The sequence below is a fragment of the Urtica dioica genome, chromosome 4 (assembly GCF_054948205.1).
Source record: "Urtica dioica subsp. dioica isolate 48M chromosome 4, U.dioica_male_clone48M_v1_H2, whole genome shotgun sequence".
Taxonomy (NCBI): domain Eukaryota; kingdom Viridiplantae; phylum Streptophyta; class Magnoliopsida; order Rosales; family Urticaceae; genus Urtica; species Urtica dioica.
Window position 1 is genome coordinate 12,262,546 of NC_142759.1, and position 21,065 is coordinate 12,283,610.

A 21,065-nucleotide genomic window follows, 5' to 3' on the forward strand; every position below is an offset into this window, starting at 1 on the left:
GTCCTACAACGGTTTCAATATCCGTTGTAGGAACATGTCGCCGCGGCGAGATACCTCACTCGCCGCGGCGAGACAGTTTCTTAAAAAACTGCTTGGCCACGGTATCCACCTCGCCGCGGCGGAGGATATTTCTAGCCGCGGCGAAATTAACTCGCCGCGGCGAGAAATACTTCTCGCCGCGGCGACATGAATCTACAACGCTTGTAACAAGCGTTGTAGAACTAGTCGCCGCGGCGATGTTTAAATTGTGCCGCGGCGAGACCAAACCTTCTACAACGCTCTTACAAAGCGTTGTAGAAAGTTCTCGCCGAGGCATAAATCACGTGGTGCCGCGGCGAGGATTCTACAACGGATAGTGTAAACGTTGTGGAAAATCTGAAATTTATGTACTTCTACAACGCTTAGCTTTAAGCGTTGTAGAAATTATCATATCCTACAACGCTTATCCATAAGCGTTGTAGAAACACCGAGATTCTACAACGCTTAGCCATAAGCGTTGTAGAAACACTATGTTTCTACAACGCTTATGTTAAGCGTTGTAGAATCCCTAGTTTCTACAACGCTTATGTTAAGCGTTGTAGAAAGTGGGTTGTATAATCCAACATTTGTAGTAGTGAGTGTCACTACTTGAATAATATAGGAGTCATGTATGCTGAATTCCTAATGATTTTATTGTAATTATGTATAGCTTTAGATAAAACACGGTCATTCTTAACTCGTATATTTTAATTTTTTCGATGTATATTTTTAGGATTGTATGACTTTCTTATGTAGTAGGTGTTTAAGAAGAGTACTAGAACACTCTTTCAATATAAAAAATAAAATATTACACAAGAGAGATAGAGAAAGAAGAAATATATATATATATATATATATATATATATTTCTTCTTTCTCTATCTCTCTTGTGTAATATTTTATTTTTTATATTGAGAAAGAAGAAATATATATATATATATATATATATATATATATATATATATATATATATATAATGTATATGTGAACAACCCTTTAGATTCTCCAAAAGGGAACAACAAAACCCTAGAACAATTGTTACATATATAAATAAGAAAAACCTAGCTTAAATACACAAAGTAGATCATTGTAAGATATGGGGTCATAAATCAAATACGACCTATGATATGGAAACTACTATGTGATCATTTTTTTTTAATAAAATATGGGAGACTCCATGGCCGGAGACTCACCAAGCTTTAATGAGGCTATCTTCTCCCACATTTTCTTCGCGGATGATGGTCTCATCTTCTTCCGAGCCACGGAGGATGATGGGAGAGCCGTGCTTCGTTGTCTAAATAAGTACACGCGTGCTTTCGGACAGCTCATCAACTATGATAAATCCGAGATTTGTTTTGATCAAAAAGTCAAGGAGGAAGTGGGAGCTTGCCTAGCCCGCTCCCTCGGGGTTAAGCTCACCACCGGCCACATAAGTATCTCGGCCTTCCTCTCTCTTTGGGTAGAAGTAAAGCCGAGATTCTTACCACTTTCTGGGAGCGAGTTTGGAACAAGATCAAAGGTTGCCATTTTTGCCATGGTCGGGAAAAAGGTAATCATTAAAGCCGTCATACAAGCTATCCCAAGCTACATCATGCATTGCTTTAAACTCCCCAAATACATCATCTCGGATCTCTACAAGCTTGCGGCAAACTTCCTTTGGGGCAGCGAGGAGGATGGTAAGAAAACGCATTGGGGAAGTTGGGACAAGCTTTGCACTCCGATGACGAAAAGAAGTCTCGGGTTTCGAAATCTCGAATGGTCCAATCAAGCCCTCCTCGCTAAGACGTGTTGGCGAGTTCTCCGAAACCCTTCTGCCCTTGCCTCTAGGGTCCTCAAAGCCTCTTACTTCCCCGACTCATCATTCCTCAACGCCTCGTCCACCCTTTATTGCGCTTCCAGCCTTTGGCGCGGCCTCATTTGGGGAAGGAAGATCCTAGACCGAGGTACTAGATGGCGCGTGGGTAACAAAATGGAGATTGAAGCACGCTCGAAAAAATGGCTGCCTCAGACCGGGGACTTCTACGTCCGGAACAAGGACCTCATCCCCCCAGGGACTAGGGTAGCCGACCTCGCCCTCCCCTATGGAAACTGGAACACCGACCGCCTCACTTCTTGGTTTTTCCCGGAAGATAGATCTGTTATTCGGAGAATCCTGGGAGTCTCAACGTCTTCTTTGGATGCTCTATGCTGGCACCATAGCCGAGATGGTGAATACTCGGCTAAGAGTGGCTACTGGGTTGCCTCGGATACCCTCGACGTGGCAAAATCCTCTGCTCCCGAAACCACTCAGCGCTGGTGGGCTGCTATCTGGAAGCTTCACCTTCCCCCAAAGGTTCGCTTCTTTTTCTGGAAAACTTGCAGAGGCTGGCTCCCTACCATGGGTATTCTCGCTCGTCATGGCATGTAGATTGACCCCAGGTGCCCTCGCTGTGGTACGGAGCGCGAATCCATCTTCCACGCCCTCTGGTCCTGCAGAGAGAGCAAACAACACTGGAAAGTACTTGGTTGGTGGCCGTTGATCAAAGATGGATTCCGAGGAGATATGGTAGACTTTCTCACTCGAACTCAAAACTCCATCGGCTCGAGTGATTTTGAGGTCTTTGTGATGATAGTGTGGAGCTCGTGGAACCACCGTAACGCTGGGATTCATGGCAACATTCTCTAACCCGTAGCCGACCGGACCTCACGATGCATCTCCTCGAGGACTTCCGAGCGTCTTCTCCCTCCAAGCCGGGCGACTCGGCCGAGATGACTTCCAGGCCCACACGCTGGTCTCCTCCGACACCTGGGACCACTGCCATCAACACAGACGTTGCTTTCTCCAATGGAGGCAACTGCGGCTTTAGGGGCGTCCTTCGCAGCAGCACCGGATACGTCAAGTGCTCCTTTTTCTCTCAAGCAAACAACGACCTCAACCCGCTCAACGCGGAGGCGCTCACGGGCTTCGCATGGCCACTGATCATGGATTGAAATCCATTGAAGTCCAGACCGATTGTCTCACCATTCTGACTCTCTTGGTGGCACCTCCCTTCCCATCACCGACTGCGGAGCTATTCTCGAAGACATCAAGTTGCAACTCTCTTTTTTTATATTCTTATTTACACACCCATAAAATATAATAATGTAGCTCATCTCCTAGTTAAGATGGCTCTGAGTTTTCATGGCCCAGCCATCTGGTATGACTACAGTCATGCCGGTCTGTGGGAGAGCATTTCGGCAAACATGCCCAACCAATGACAAGTCCAAGTGATTTGGCCCAGCCATCTAGTATGACTACAGTCCTGCCGTGATTTGGCCTAGCCATCTGGTATGACTACAGTCCTGCCGGTCTGTGGGAGAACATTTCGGCAAACATGCCCAACCAATGACCAGTCCAAGTGATTTTTCCTCAAAAAAAAAAAAAATGACAGACTTGCATTTTTAATAGGCTGTCATCTTTTATAATTTTTTTAATGTCAAAGAAACGCTTGTGCGTTAAGGAAAAAAGAAGATGACATATCCATATTTCTACTCATTAACGTTAGTCTTAATGGTTACATAAAAAAATAAAAAAATAAAAAAAAACGTTAGTCTTAATGGACCTTATACTAAGTATAAGTTAAAGCCCTTAAATATATAATATGCATAAATGTTAGGGTTTTTTTTTTTTTTTTTTTTTTTTTTCAAGAATCCCACAAATATTTAGTAGGGTGATTTTTGTCACCTTATACTTGGACTTACTATGAAAAGCTTAAAAAAGGGTATGTATTAGTCATTAAAAATTAAAAACGATATATTATTGAATGTGACATTATTTTATAGATAAGTAAATAAGGTGAAACTGAAAACAAAGTTAAAAAAAAATGCCTGTATTAAGAGTAGGAATCGAAACCAATATATATATATATATATATATATATATATATATATATATATATATATATATATATATATATATATATATATATTATTCTTATTGATATTCGCTACATGATTTATTTTATTTTCTCATTTGCATGGTATATAAATAATCATGACTGAGTTTTCATGCGTAAATATCACTTTTTTTAAGTATTTGCTATTGATGAACATTTAACCAACATCTTCTGCTTTGTAAGTCGTGTGAGATTATCACTAAACTAAATTAAGTACTAAATGTGTAAACATTACATTATTTGGAATTCATTTTATATTTGGATATATAGAGTTGAAATAAGCATATATGCATAATAACAAATCGGCATGGTTCTTGATTGGTGAGTAACTGTCGAAGGAGCTGCCATGTCAGCAATCACACATCCATGCTTAGCTAAACAAGGTTGTAGCAGATCATTTGTGTATGTAAGAAAATAACACATATATACCCTGTGTTTTAGTGAAATATCGAGTTTAACCTTTGATTTTCAAAAATGTTGATATCATCTGTTTAACAAAAATGACAAAATTATACCCTGAAATGGATAACAGTGTCACAAATCTCCATTTCATTGATATTAACTCTTATATAAGAAAAACCGAATCAAATCCAAACAGATACCCTAACTTCCAAATTTACAATTTTGAAATAAAAACAACCTTAAATTGAAATTAAATAATAAAAGTCATATTTCCAAAGAGATGACTTCATTCCCTGTTTGAATTGCAACTCCGAATCCTGGATTCTCTGTTGTGAATCTGTGATTTTGATGATTATCAAACTGTCGATTTTTACCATTTTGTCTCTTTCTATGTTCTTCACGATTAAGAGACATTATTTTTTAGTTTTAAAATAAATTACATATATGACACGAATGAATAAAGATAATTGGTGTTACCATATAAATATTATAGACAACGTCAATGAAAAGTCAATAAAAATTCAATAAAAAGAAGTTTCGTGGCACTGTTGTCTATTTCATGTTATAATTTCACCATTTTAATTAAACAGATGGTATGAACTCGACATTTTGAAAATCAAAAGTTAAACTCGACATTTCACTAAAATACAAAGTATATATATATATATATATATATATATATATATATGTGTGTGTGTGTGTGTGTGTGTGTGTGTGTGTGTGTGTGTGTGTGTGTGTGATTTTCCCTTGATGTAATGACTCACTTAGATTTCTGGAATAAATTAAATACAGTTAGAAAAGGTTTTCTCTCTAAACTAATCAATAACATAATCTCAAATCTTATCTTGGTATCAAAGAAGGTTCGATCAACAATGGTGATTCTAGCTCTCACGGCGAGTCTCTTCACCGTAGTTCGCGGTCGTCGTTTGCTGCAACACTCATCACAGTTGTGTTAGACAAACTCGACCGCGAAAGCTACTTAGCTTGGCGTTCTCAGATCTGTTCGAAGATTTGAGAAGGAAAAGTCTTGAGAGAGAAGAATCTAGAAGAAAAAGTTTCGAGAGAGAGACAAATATGGAGTGCGATACCTTTACTAGAGAAGATCAAGTTTTGTGTTGGCTTCTCTTTTCCATGACAATACCAATCCTAAGAAATGGGGATCGGATCGAGATCTCATTGTTTTGTCGTTCGTTCCAAGGTGTGTTTTCTACCAATGCGGAGTCAATTTCAAATCAAGCTACTTCGGATCTCAAACCTCTTCGAAGAACGTGTTGATTCTGATGCGCCTCATCTCTTCCGATCGATGACGATCTGACGCCATGACGACAATGGTGATCCAGAAAGCTTCTAGAGCCTTCGTGGTACGAAAATGACTGTGAAGTCGAAGGCGAATATAAAGCTGGCGTAGATGCAAAAGCTGGCGGCGAAATCGACTTCATCAATGACAAGAAGCCAAAAGTGCTGGCAGAGCCGAAAGTGGACGTGAAGTGCTAGGTTGACAAAATTGAGAGGACGCTCGTTCGATCAGAGACAGCGACGAGTCTCTGCCGAGACGAGACGTGGATGCCAATGAGGTTGCTCATCAGGCTCGATTACAATTAGGTACTAAAGTATCATCGGTTAAAAAAATAGCTCAGATAGCAGATTCGAATATTCTCCAAAAGTGAATGAAGAAGAAGAAATGGAGATCGGAAAAAAAGGAAGGAAAAGAAGGGACAGGTCGGAGGCTAATGGAGTTTGTTAATCGACACGGTCCAAGCTCAGAGGCAATCTTCACATGGCAAATCCTTGCTCGCTTGATGAGGGCTGTTGAAGGAGCTGCCACGTCAGCAATCACACATACAAGCTTAGCTAAACAAGGTCATTAGATAGTATGTATATAAGGTGTTTTATGTAATGACTCACTTAGATTTCTTTAATAAAACTAAATACAATTAGAGAAGGTTTTTCTCTCTAAACTAATCAATAATAGAATCTCAAATCCTATCTTTGTATCATAGCAGGTTCGATCAACAATGGTGATCTTCAACAATGGTGATTCTAGCTCTTAAGGCGAGTCTCTTCACCAGTCGTCGTTCGCTGCAGCACTCATCACAGTTGTGTTAGACAAATTCGATCGGAAAAGCTACTTAGTTTGGCGTTCTCATGTCTGTTCGGAGATTTGAAAAAGAAAAGTCTCCATAAAGACGAATATGGAAGAAAAAGTCTCGAGAGAGACGAATCTGGAGTGCGACACCTTGACTAGAGAAGATCAACTCGTTTTGTGTTGGCTTCTCTCTTCCATGACAACACCAATCCTAAGAAATGGAGATCCGATCGAGATCTCGAATGTCGTTTTGTCGTTCGTTCAAAGGTGTGTTTTCTACAACTGGGGAGTCAATTTCAAATCAAGCTACTTCGGATCTCGAACCTCTTCGAAGGACGTGTTGATTCTGGTGCGCCTCATCTCTTCCAATCAATGATGATTCGACGCCACGATGGCAGTGGTGATCCAGAAAGTTTCCAGAGCCTTCGTGGTACGAAAATGATACCGTATTTCCGAAGGTTTTCACATATTAACCTCTAAATTTAGATTTCTTGCTTATATTATTTTATTATAGGCATGTATGATGTATCCATAACATAGATAATAAGTACCAACGAGTTTTACAACTTTGATTAAGAAGCCGACACGTGGTTAAACCAAACGATGACGCATGGTTTTTTTTTTCCTTTCTCTTTTTCTCTCCCACCTCTCTCTCTTCCTCTGATGTTTTTATTTTTTTTTTACTTTTTCTTTCATCTTTTTCCTTCTCTCTCTCCTTCACACGCTCAAGCGTGTATATTCAACTAGTCTATATAAATGGAGGCTTTTATAGTCCAAACCTTGTTCCGTGTATACGTCATCCAGCTAAATAATGTCTTGTATATATCTGCAGTACCTAAAAGAACTACCTGCGCTCTGTAAGAATACGATGTGAATACATATGCAGACACACACACACACCGTGTCAATGGTCTTGTGTCAACTTAATATATTTATGAAGAAAAACCGATAGTAAATTATGTTCATTAAGTTTACTCGTAGTATATATGTGACCATTGAAACCTTTTATTTGAAAAATGGAAAACCATGGAGTATGTGGTCTTTGCTTACTAAAAAGTCATTTTGCATGTCCAAAACTAATTGCGCGAACGGTCACAATAATCAAGTTGACATATCTCCGTAATATGATTTTTTTTCCCCCTTCTAGATGTCTAACAACATGATATATGCGGCGTGAAAAGAAGTCTCTGAAAGACAAGCCCCTAGTACTCCAAACCTTAACGCGCAATTGCAACTTTATTAGTATTTATTTTTAATTTTTGTCGTTTTACTCTCTTATTTGGAGTTGCTTTCTTATAGCATAATTAGAAAGTCCTATATCATTTCTCATTACCATAATAAGCAGAATTCTTATAAAAAAAACCTCAGATTTTTTTTTTATTAGTATATATTAATTGAATAACGTGTTAAATAAGCATTTTCCTGGCTCTCCTTACAATTTATGGCTCTTATCCGGTCAACATAGGCAAGCTCGGAACATTATTATTGCTCCGTACGTAAAATAATATATATATATATATATATATATATATATATATATATTAATATACATGTAAAATTTTGGAGTATTTTATGACTGGCTATATATATACAGAGTTAAACTGTATTACTTACTTTATATTATTGCAATAAATAAGGAAACTAATATATTACGATGAGAGTTCAAAACATTATTACTGCACCGTAACAATAAAAGTTGTATATATTAAAATTCCCCCAAAAACATTATGACGACCTACTATAAATTTTAACACTTTATATTAGTAAATGCAATAAATTATTAAACAAAACAAATAATGAATTTTTTATTTCTTTCTTTTCATGCTTGTAATATATTTAAAACTAAACTAAAAAAAACATATTTTAAGTAAAAGACGAAAATTATAAATTAACTAAATTATCAATTGATAGAAAAGAAAGTCATGCAACGTTGCGTCCCATCTTCGATTTCCCTTCCTAATAATATTGTTCAACCATGCATATACTCTCTCCACAATCTCCTATATAAAGCATCTAAATCAAAGCTTTAAACCACACATCAAGAATTATCGTACTCAATCAACTTGTGTACTTTTTTCCTTCATTAAAAAATCAGCCAAACCAAAAAAAATAAAAAATAATAATGGATGTCCGAACTCACGTAGCACTCCTAGTCTTTCTCTCTTTGCTTTGCCAAACCCATAATATCTTTGGTCATTACTCTCACGAGGACGTTAAATCTTGGTGTAGCCAAACCCCAAACCCTCAGCCATGCGAGTACTTCCTCATCACCTCTTCTTCAACGTCCCTTCACACAACCAACACCGTTGATCACAATAATCCTCGCGACACCCCACAAAACATCACACAAAAATCCGACTTCTTCAAAATCGCAACCAAGCTCGCCCTCGACCGAGCCACGATCGCGCGCGAACACGTCCTCTCGTTCGGGCCCAAATGCAACGGCCCGAACGAGAAGGCCGCGTGGACCGACTGCGTGGGCCTCTACGATTCCGCGATCCGACGGCTCAGCTCCACCGCGGTCCCCGCTTCCGATTGCACCAACGAGGACACGCAGACGTGGCTGAGCTCCGCGCTCACCGACCTCGACACGTGTCTAGCCGGGCTGGCCGAGATGGGCGCCGAGCTCAATCTCTCGCCTTTGCTCGCCAACAACGTGTCGAAGCTCATCAGCAACACGCTCGCCATAAACAAGGTGGCGTATAAGCCCGCGACGGCCACTAGTGGAGGGTTTCCGAGATGGGTCAGGCCCGGGGACCGGAGGCTGTTGCAATCTCCGGCGGGCCCGAGGGCAAACGCGGTGGTGGCCCAAGATGGGTCCGGGGACTACAAGACGATTGGGGCGGCGGTGGCGGGTCGGACCGGGACCGGGAGGTTCGTGATCCACGTCAAGGCCGGGACGTATAAAGAGAACGTTGAGATAAGAGAGGATAATATTATGTTGGTCGGTGATGGTATTGGTAAAACTATTGTTACCGGAAGTAGAAGCGTTGGTGGTGGTTCTACCACCTTCAATTCAGCCACCGTTGGTAAGTGTAAATATATTACTATTTTATTATTATTATTTTTATTAGTGTATTTATGGTAGTGGCCAACTTTGTAAACGGATTGATGATCATGCTATCTCGTTTTCGTTTTTGTAGACTTTTAGTAGGGAAGGTTATTAGGGTTGATTAAAAATAGTCACATAAAAATAGTCACGTAGAAAATGGATATGGTTTTTTTTTTGTTTGTTTAATTATGAGAAGGCTAATTATAAAGGAAGGTTTATATTATGCATGGAGAAAGTAGGTATTAATAATTTGAAAATTGAGTTGTTAGAATAGAAGCCGTGTAACATGCACGTACGTGAATAAATATGGTAACTTAATTATAAGTTATAACTAGTGATCTGATCACCAGTAACGGCTGAACTTTTCCGAAGGTATGCACGGAACTTCTGTTTGGTTTGATGTATTTATTTTTCATTTCTAGAAGTTTATTTTATTTATTTATAACGATCGTCTAGAAAAGATATGACTAGAACAATTCATAGTGATTATCCCGGAACCGTCCTTGAGAATTTGTGGGTTTCCGTGTGTCTGTGGGTCAATGACCTTCTGTTAAATCATCTTGCAAATTTAGTCCTACATATGTTGAATTTTTATATAGTCTCAAAGTCTGACCCATTAAATTTTGTCTCCATATATTTTATTATATATATGCTGGCATAAAGAAAAGGATCGATATCATAGATTGCCCAACCCTAAGCCGGCATTTTTATAGGAGGAAAAATAAAAATTCAGTAGCCCCTTAAAAAGATCAATAGCAAGCTAGCTAATTGTCTTTGGATAGGAGGTTTGCCAAACTGTAGTGTCATCAAATTAATTCACACATATCATATAGTTAAGCATGTCTCTTTATTAGAAAAATTCCTTATATTAATTTGAATATATATTTCCAAAACTCAATTCTTTTTTCTTTCTTAGATCAACAACAAATACGCGTAATCAATATAAAAATAATATGTAACTTTTTTTTTTCTTTTTGCTCTCGAATGAAATTAGCCACAATAATTTGTCTAAAATTAATAAAATAATCAAATAAAAAAAACAATATATATAGAGATAGATTTATATATAGTAGCTATTTAGCCAAGTTTAAATTTAATTTTAAAAAATAGTAAACATTTCATTTATTTTATTAAATTAGTCATTTATCAAAAGTAATTTATATTTACTAAAATTAATGTACGAAAATGGTAAAGAATTGTATAAAATACTATTTGATTAATGAAGTCACATCATCAAATTTAGCTAAATTTTAAACATACTTAAAACGTTTGTTAGATTGAAAATTCAACATTTCAATTTGCCTAGTCATAGGGATCAATATTTTATCTATAATGTTGATATTTTACATAAAAATTTACATTTTAGTTATTTTGCTAAAAAAACTTAGTTATTTTCCATATCAATATTTTTTTTTTATCAACTAGCTTGATGACACTATTTATTGACTAAAAACCCATTTCAACAATTCCACAGCCGCCGTCGGAGACGCATTCATCGCGAAAGACATGACGTTCCGAAACACCGCCGGGGCGGCGAACCACCAGGCGGTGGCGCTGCGGTCGGGCTCGGACCTGTCGGTTTTTTACCGGTGCAGCTTCGAGGGCTACCAAGACACGCTGTACGTCCACTCCCAGCGGCAATTCTACAGAGAGTGCAACATCTACGGCACCGTCGACTTCATCTTCGGCAACGCCGCCGCGGTCCTCCAGCGCTGCAACATCTTCGCCCGCGACCCGCCCAACAAGACCAACACCATCACCGCCCAAGGCCGCACCGACCCCAACCAGAACACCGGGATCTCCGTCCACGACTCCCGAGTCACCGCCGCGCCCGACCTGAGATCTTCCTCGTCCTCCGTCAAGACGTACCTCGGGAGGCCGTGGAAGGAGTACTCGAGGACGGTTTTCATGAAGACCTACCTCGACGGGATCGTCAACCCCGCGGGCTGGCTCGAGTGGAGCGGGAATTTCGCACTCGACACTTTGTACTACGCGGAGTACGCGAATACCGGGCCCGGCTCGTCCACCGCCGGGCGGGTCAAGTGGCGCGGGTTTCGCGTCATCGGCGCCTCCGAGGCTGCGAGGTTTACCGTCGGAAACTTCATCGCCGGGAACTCGTGGATTGCTTTGGCCGGTGTGCCTTTCACCGCTGGTCTTTGATCATTAGCGATGTCTAAATTTAGGTATAAAATTACCAAAGGAAAATTAAAAGAATATTATTAAGTTCGGACGTTTGTTGTGTAGGAATAAGGTTATATTCCATGTATGTTGTTGTGGAAGCATGAAAAGTCCACAACTAATCAACTATAGGAGTTTGTTGTCTGTTAGCATACGTAACTTGTATGTATATGTGCTTGTCATTCTTTATGTATTCTTTGTGTATTTGTGTTAATAATATAGGGCGTTGTAAGAGTTTTCTCATTATATAAATAGTTTAAATGATCATTATTACGTTGCTCCGTACCCAGGAGACTTTATTATCTCATTTTCTGGTTTGTTGATGTATCCTTATCGGAGGACAGACATATATGTACGAATGAACGTATGTTGTCAATCGGAGAATCAAGCGAATATATAATAAGAGAAGAAAAATATAAAAAATATTATATATATTATATTATTAGACGGTGCTGACTAAGCATTTGGTCAGGAATGGGAGAATAATCCACACAAATTAGTAGTGATGCTAACACGTACGTATTACTATTATACTTTTCGTGTTTCACTTCAACCTGGTACCCACTGTGACCTCGTAGTCTAGGACTGCCTCGTGATTTAGATCGCCCCAACTGTGATGATCATTGGAGACTCTGACACGTGTATTGTAACAGTTATTCAAACGACGCATCTAGTCAAAGTATGTCTATGTCGTGCGCACGCAACATGATAATGTTCCTATTATTAGCAATCGGGTTATGTCTAATTTAGCACCGAAACCTTGAGCTGTGTGGTTGGATCTTCTTCCAAATACGATTAAACTGTTTTAATCCTAATTCAGATTACATTTAATTAATTATTAAATGCGAAAAAGAATCGTAACATATTATATTCAATTTATAATTAACGAATTAATGATGTCGGATCATGAATTCCATAATCGTAAATTCTTAATAATCTAAGTAGATATTCAACAAGCAAATTAGGATTATCGTAACACTTACATGGAGGTAATTCTGTTTGCTACACTGTTCTGAATATGTTCGTCATCATCCTCGGTTTCTTCTTGATCCGGACGCCTATCTTCTTGCTTGATTTTAATGAAGATGCTTTAGGATTTTGTTGTTAGTACGTATTAGGATTTGCTTGGCAAGAACCCAATACTTATTTTACATATCGAACTCACTATCTCTGAGAATACAATACGTTCTTGTTAGAATTGGATCCCCAAACGCAACCTAAAATCAGAAAACAAAGCACACAAAAAACACGAAGAACAATAGCACACAAAGATTTATATAGTGGTTCACTTTCAATGCGAAATCTACGCCCACTTTGCAACCACTACAGATCGATCAGCGAATTATCGTCATATAGTCTTCAGTCATCAACCCGATCGATTAGGCTGCACACCTCAATAATTCTTTCGAATCAAAAGCACAAAAATTGAAATCAATAGGACACAAAAAAGCCATACAGTGGAGGGCAAGTCCGGAATTAAAATTGTGAGCATGTAGTGTTTAAACTTCTGACTTTGCTTAGTCACCTCTTAAAGAAAATCCAGCTGGTCAATAACTTTGGCGATGTGAGCGTCTTTAGAGGGGCAAAGTCTAGACAGTGAAGCAAACCTTATGTCCAAGCACTGAGTGTCTTTCCGATATCTGATAATTTAGCCATCTCGTACCATCTGTCCAATAATGTTCGAAAAATTAATCTTGAACCGTGATGAGATTAATGGCACGAGCTTTGATAGGTTCTATAAGACCAGCCCCTGAATCCCATCTTCACTCGTTAAAACCATACATCGCAACTACGTATGATATTTCATATAGTTCAGTGTGAAAGCAAGGACTTAGGTGAATAGAATAATGAAAGTTCTCTTTTCTCTTTCTCGGACGACGATGCAAAGTAAGACTGAAATTAGAATTCACCATTATTTTTGTGTCTCTCTCTATATATATATATATGTGTGTGTATATATATATATATATATATAAGCAAAATAAATGCGTGTTGCTATGGTTGCTTAATGTATTGTTAAGCCGTTTTTTGAATTTAGCATTTGTGGACAGATGGTGTGCTTGGAATAGTCTCAAGACTAGTCTTGGATAGGCCCAAAATCACTATTTGAGATTCCAAAGGGCACACGTAAGTTTATGACCAGGCCCAAAACATCCAAGGGCTTCAGAGGAATCTTTAAATCGTGTTTTGGGAGGAGAAATCACTCATTAAGATTTCAAAGGGTTCGAGAAAGGTTAGGACAAGACCTAACACGTCCAAGAGCTTTAGAGATCATTAAATCGTGTAGTTGGTCGATGAGATTTTCCTCTTACTAAGTGAAGAGCATTAGAATTGATTTCTCAAGCTCTTAGACAATTTTAGATAGAGAAATGTAATTTGGCTCGGTTAACCTTGGTTTGTTAGAGAAATTATTTTTTAGAGAGTAAATATTTCTTCTCTCATTCTAGAGAGAATGAAAGTAGATTATTTTTTTTTATTTTTTGGTGAGAGAGAACGAGATGAGATGAGAGAAATTGTTTCTCTTTTTCTTGTGGTGTTCTTTTTTCTTTGTTTTTGGTCTCAAGTGGTCTTGTGGAAGAAGAATTAAGAGAGAGAAATGAGAGAGAATTTTGGCATGAGTTTGCCTAGGTTTATCTTTTGGAGGTTTTGGAGGTGTGTTGAGTGAGGTATGGGTTTTGGTGGGCCCATGTCAAGTTTGACTTAAAAATTGATGAGAAGTGCTCTTGGGGAATTTTGGGCGGATGATATCATCAAGCAGGATTTGGACGGATGAAATCATCAGACGCAAAGAATTTTGGGCGGATGACATCATCAGGCGAAGAATCTTGGACGGATGACATCATCAAGCATGAAGAATTTTGTGCGGATGACATCATCACGTGGGAAGAATCTTGAGCCGATTATGTCATCAGGCATGAATAATTTTGAGCGGACATCATCAAGCGAAGAATCTTGGGCGGATGACATCATCAAGCATGAAGAATTTTGGGCAGATGACATCATCATGTGGGAAGAATCTTGAGCCGATTATGTCATCAAGCATGAATAATTTTGAACGGACATCATCAAGCATGAAGAATTTTAGGTGGATGACATCATCATGTGGGAAGAATCTTGAGCCGATTATGTCATTAGGCATGAATAATTTTGAACGGATGACATCATCAGGCAGAAAGCCTAATTGGGCTTTGCTAGTTGCGGATGAGGTTCAATTTTTAGTTTTCGAGCTGACTGAAAATATGGGCCAACATGTATTTTAATGATAATAGGCTATTAAAGTAACTAACAATATTTTTGTGATAATAAAAAAAATGTTAAAAGTAATTAAAACATATTTTGACAAAAAATTAGCTTCTTTCAAGTGAATATTTCTGACAAATAATATTATCTTTCATCAACTAATTTCACGATTATCTTTAATCGTATAATTAGTGAAATATGATATGTAAATATAGCATTCTCATATTTATAAGCATGTGCTTGAAAGAATTATAATAATATATATATATATATATATATATATATATATATTCAAATGTGAAAAGTATACATTTATCTATGAGGGCAAAATAATTATTATATATTCATGATTATAATCTTTAAAATTTTATACTCATATTTTGGAAAATGTTTTACAATTCTAAACCATAGTACACTTTAAGCATATTTGGCACCGATTTAGGTTTTAACACACTATTATTTTAAATATAATTGAATATAAATTTCTCATCATATTACACAGAGTTAAACAAAACAGAAACAAACCATATTTTATGTAATTTTGTTAAAAATCTTCAAAATTTCAGTGCTCATGTTTAAAAATATTTTATTATTCTAAATCTATTATATAATAAGTAGAGTTTATTGAAGAAAAAAAGTTAGAAGTGTCAAATATCGTCACCATCGTAACATTTTTTTATTTTCTATAGGATAAATTTCACTTTTGCCCCCTAAACTTGTTGACGAACCACAAACCTTAACCCAATAACTTACATTTTGTTACAATCGGTCACCATATAATTTTGAAACCCTTTCACGTCATGTCCTTCCGTCAAGTTGTGGTCGATTCTGTTACCATTTAGACCACGTGTGTCGCACGTGTGCCCATTTCAGAGCAAAATTATTGAATTTCCCTTTGATATCGTCAATTGTTATACCATTCAAAAACCCAAAACCCAAAATTGGGATTTAGGGTTCGATTCATCCCCAAATCAGTTTGGGCTCGTCAGTTTCACCAAACAAATCGCGAATCCAGTTCACCAAAACGCCATGGAAACTTACAGCTCGAGTAGTTCTTGGAATCGTCGAGTTTCAGGCGGAAACGACGAAGCCCATACCAAGAATCGTGGAACACCGAGATGCAGTTGTGGCTTGGTTTGCTCTAAGAAGACATCGTGGACATCGTTAAATCCGGGTAGAAGGTTTTTTGGTTGTCCCCAATATAAGGTACGTATCAATTTCCTTTGATTTTCTATTTAACTGAGAATGTGTTGGGTTTTTGGTAGAAGGTTTTTAAATATTCCCGAAGGTTAGATTTTAAGGTTTTTTATTTCAGTGGGAATAAAATTGTTGGTTTTTCGTCGTAGTTTGGTATTTTCGAGGGCTAGATGTTGAGGTGTTTTATTGAACTGAAAATAAATTTTGTTGGACTCAATCAAGTTTGACATTTTGCAGAAAAACAAAGATACAGGTTGTGGATTTTACAATGGATCGACCCTGAAATGTGTAGTAGGTCAGTTGAAATTATTCCAGGCTTGCAGAGAAAGATTAATGAAGGCGGCTACAATTATGGAACTCATGACGACGATGAGCAGAATGGTCGTGATGCCATTCTCGATGAATTGAAGAACCTTGGTCAACAGATTCAAAGTGAAGGAAAATTTTTGAAGTTTCTGCTATCTGTGATTGTAATTTTTCTCTGTTTTATAGTAATTTATAAGTAGGATATCCCTATAAGTAATGCAGTGAATGACATCAGGCTGAATGACAGTGGATCCATTTGATTTATGTGAATGTATTTTGCAGTCATGTAATTAAATTCTGTTGTAATGAAATGTATTTTGCAGTCATGTAATTAAATTCTGTTGTAATGAAATGTATTTTGCAGTGTATCAAAATGTATTTAAATTCTGTTGTCAATCAATTTCTGTTATTGACCTTCAAAATACTACTGTTTGGTCACATAATAAACAACATAAACAGATTCCAAAATGTGGGCAACATGCTTCAATTCTGTTGTTAAACCAAAAGATGCAAATACACGCGTAGAAAATGACCTAGGAAATAATGTTTGGTCACATAATAAACAACATAAACATATTCAAAAAGCCCTGGCAACATGCTTTAATTCTTTCTGAATAATTTTCTTGGCCGAAGAGTCTGTAGCCTGTTTGGATCATCAACAGTCTTGAATCTCGGACTGCGCTGTAAATAGAACAAGTCCAGATGTATTAGAAATATTGGGTGTGTAACTAATAACTTAGAAATTCACGAAGCCTTGTTTGTAATCGCTCACTCTAAGTTGTTGAGGTTTACATTGACTTGCAATTTGAGTTGCAGCTTGACTCGCACTTTGACTTGGCCCTTGAGTTGCAGCTTGACTTGGCCCTTGAGTTGCAGCTTGACTTGAACCTACGCTGGGACCTGCGTGTGAATGTTGGCTAGGTGGTTGACTTCCAGATTGGCCACGTCCTCGCTGAGAGCGTTGGCTTCCATCTCTAGCTTTCTTCTTTGATTCTCTCTGCAGAACAAAAAAAAAATAGATTACTTCTCATTTCAGCTCTTGGCATAATTATTGAGTTAAGATCACTAACCAAATTCTGTTGTTTTCTTCTAAAACAGGTCTTCATGTTATGGCCATATTCTCCACAAGCTGAGCACTTGATGAGGATATATCTTCTCAATGTTGTAGCTCCTCGAGGGGGCAAAACTTCATCTGGCTCGACCCTTCTCAGTTTTCTAGGCCTCCCTGGCTTTGATCTGTTAGGAGGCATTTCCATTGGTGTCGTCACAGTTTTTGGCCATTGTTCAATGGGGTTCAGTGGATGGATTTGGTGTCGGTACGCCTTCATGTACGTTTCTTTTTCGTAACAGTCAGCGACGTACTTCTCAGGGTCTTCATTATTACTCCAAATACAACTGATCACGTGTCCACAAGGTATCCCTGCATAACAAATGAAAACCAATGACGTCAATGAAAACTATTGAGCGAGTTAAGCGAGCTTGAGCGAGTTGAGCGAGCTTGAGCGAGCTGCGAGTTGAGCGAGCTTGAGCGAGCTTGAGCGAGCTGCGAGTTGACCAGAGAAAAAAGTTGTTAATTGCATAAGGAACAATACCTGATAAGTCCCATCTTTTGCATGAACAGGTCCTGTGTCTGAGGTCCACCGCGTACATGCTGCCATACATATTTTGGACTTGCCATTGCTCATTGCCACAATAATGGGCCATGTTTTGTGCACTGAGCAACTTGTTTTTCTCTAGGATCTTCGAAATCCTGGGACCTATGTCTCCATGCCACTTTTCTGCTGCTACCCGTTGCTTAGTGAATCTCTGTAGTAAATACATCCTGATTCTCTCAAGCATTGAGAGTATTGGCTTTTGTCTAGCCATCAATAAAGCCCTAGTCCCGTTGAAGCATTCGCAAAGATTGTTCAAGACAATGTCGCACTTAGGAGTTGTTCTGAAGCATGCTCGTGCCCAATGACGAGGCTCCTTGTCAATCAGCCATTCCCAAGCCTTCACATCTTCATTCTTGATGTCTTCCATCTCAGCCAAATATTTCTCCATTGAGTAAGCCATGGCAGCAAACATGACTTTTGTTTTTAGGAATTGCCCCTTAAATACCTTATGCATTGATGACAATATAGTAAATTGTTAGGAATTGAGTAGCTACTGATAATTAAAAGTTGGGATTATACTTACCTTGGTAAAATTACTCCTCAAATGTCTAGCACAATGTCGATGCTCAGCTGGTATCGCACCTTCTACCCACATGCCATTTAATGCTTTTGTAAGTCCCTTCTGTTTGTCTGTTATGAATGTCCAATGTAGACCGTTGTGGATCTTCACATCCTCCCGTAGAAACTGCAAAAACCATGTCCAACTATCCCTGCACTCAGATTCCACAACTGCAAAAGCAATTGGGAACATGCTGTTGTTAGCATCGATCCCAATTGCAGTGAGCAATTGACCGGTTTGATGGCCTTTGATGTGACAGCCATCTAGGCCTATCACAGGCCGACATCCCTCATTGAAACCATCCATGCACCCTTTGTAGCATATGTACATCCTGTTGAAAACTGGCTTTCCATCTACGAAGGTTGTGTCAAACATTACTGTGGATCCCGGATTTGATCTTTTGATTTCAGCTCCATAGTCCCAAAGCAATGCATATTGTTGTTTGTATGTCCCCTCTAGGTAATCTTGTGCATACTTCCTGGCACGATAGGCTTTCATCTTTGAGCAATTCAGGATGAAGTCTTGCTGCACCTTGTTCATGAAGCTCCCACACGACCAATTCTCATTATCTTGGAACTGATTCCTATAATTCTTTGACAACCACCTTGAAGTTGCGAACCTTCATAATACATATATAAACACATAAATAAAAGCATATATAAACACATAAATAAAAGCATAAATAAACACATACTTAGTACTACCCATAACTTTTCTTAGTATAGAAAGATACATGTACCTGTTGTTGTTAGTCCTCGGGCAAGTATGCTCTGACCTATATGTCTTTATCAAGAACGAGTCAGTGTGGCCTATGACTGATGCATAGCAAACCCGATTGCAGTTAGGGTCTCTACAGCAAGCCCTGACTCTTTCTGGGTCATTTTTCTTAAAGTATATCTGTTTGCCAACACGAATTGCATACTCCCTAACAGCATCTTTAAAAACCTTAGCGTTTGGGAATACTAATCCTAACTTGAAACAATCTTGACCCATATCGGTGTCCTCTCTGAATGCCGGAAAGTCAGGCAACACATTCTTCCTTTTCTTGCATTTTCTTGATGAGCTTGGAGCAAATTCATTTTCTAATTTTGTTCCACTCTCGCTTGAAGAGTTTTGATGTATCCTCATGTTATCTTCATCCTCATAATCACTTCCTTCATCTTCCTCTAACTCATTATCACTTACCACTTGCTTACCTTTTCCCCCACGTAAACTTGCGTCTACACCATCCCCATCCACTTCCACCTCATCTGCACTAGCCTCATAACCGCTTTCTTCTTCCAACTCATCTTCATCATCTCCATCAGACTCTTGATTATCATTAGGAGCCTCAGTAGCAACCTCAGCAACAACCTCTTCAGTATCAACCTCAACATCAGGCAGAGCATCATCCTCATCATCCTCTCCAACCCCTGGTTCACTCCCTTTTTCAGTCTGAGCAAAACAAAGGTCCTCATGGTCTCCATGTTCTGTACCAGCCTCAGCAACACGAGGCTCACAACATAACCAGTCTCAACAACTATAGGCTCACTAGTTGGACCACTCTCAGCCACTAAAGGCTCACTAGTTGGACCACTCTCAGCCACTAAAGGCTCACTAGTTGGACCACTCTCAGCAAAACAAGGCTCACTAGTCTGACCAGTCTCAACAACACAAGGCTCATCTACCCCCGTAAGATACAGAGGACTAGGCATTCTCGGGTGACCACACCATACTTCAACTTCAAAACTTGTCTTAAGTATTTCCCCAATCCTTTGCAACAAAGTGACATCATCTAAAATATATACTACATCATCACTATCTTGACACTTAAAATAGTAAACAGCCCCGACCGGGTACCCCAGGTCTTTCTTCAGAATACCATCCAACTCAACCACAGAGGTTTTATCTATGTCACAGTAGTCTACATGAGATATGGTACCATTAACGTACCTCCAACCGCGATTGTTGAACTCCATTTCACCCCCATGGTGAACCACGTAGGTAAAAAAACCAGATCCAGGGGCTGTAAAACATGAAACACAAAAAACTCATTCAGTATTGAAACAAATAGAATATAGAGTAAAAAAGGACGATGTTGGGCCATATGTTCCCTACGCTTAGACAAAAACTGTGATATCAAGACAATAAAAATACTTAACAATGCACCATTAAATATGTATCACCAACCAACAAACAGAAAATTCAACGATGTGGTCCCTACCCATGTGATTCGAGCAAGAAATCAAAATAAAAAATAGACGTGCAATGTGACCCCGAGAATAAAGAGACAAGCTTTAACACTTTTCTATATATACTCTTACTCACCATAGTTTGGAGTTGTTCTTCTTATTCCGTCTCCAACATTCTGTTCAGGTTCCGTCGACGGACATTTCTTCTTCGTTGGAGTTTTTTTCCCACGTCTCTTCGCAGGGGTTTTCTTCTGAGGTGTTTTATTCTTCGGAGGTGTTTTCTTCTTA

The 21,065-nt window shown here is 38.6% G+C and overlaps 1 protein-coding gene across 1 annotated transcript; it reads left to right on the top strand.

Annotated features, from left to right (window-relative positions):
- The first annotated feature begins 8,436 nt into the window (after window positions 1-8,436).
- On the top strand, window positions 8,437-11,956 carry LOC149400503 (Plant invertase/pectin methylesterase inhibitor superfamily). Its single transcript, XM_089611393.1, has 2 exons — window positions 8,437-9,448; window positions 10,946-11,956. The coding sequence occupies exons 1-2, from the start codon at window positions 8,542-8,544 to the stop codon at window positions 11,629-11,631; spliced, it is 1,593 nt and encodes a 530-aa protein (XP_089467519.1). The 5' UTR covers window positions 8,437-8,541; the 3' UTR covers window positions 11,632-11,956.
- Window positions 11,957-21,065: the final 9,109 nt, after the last annotated feature.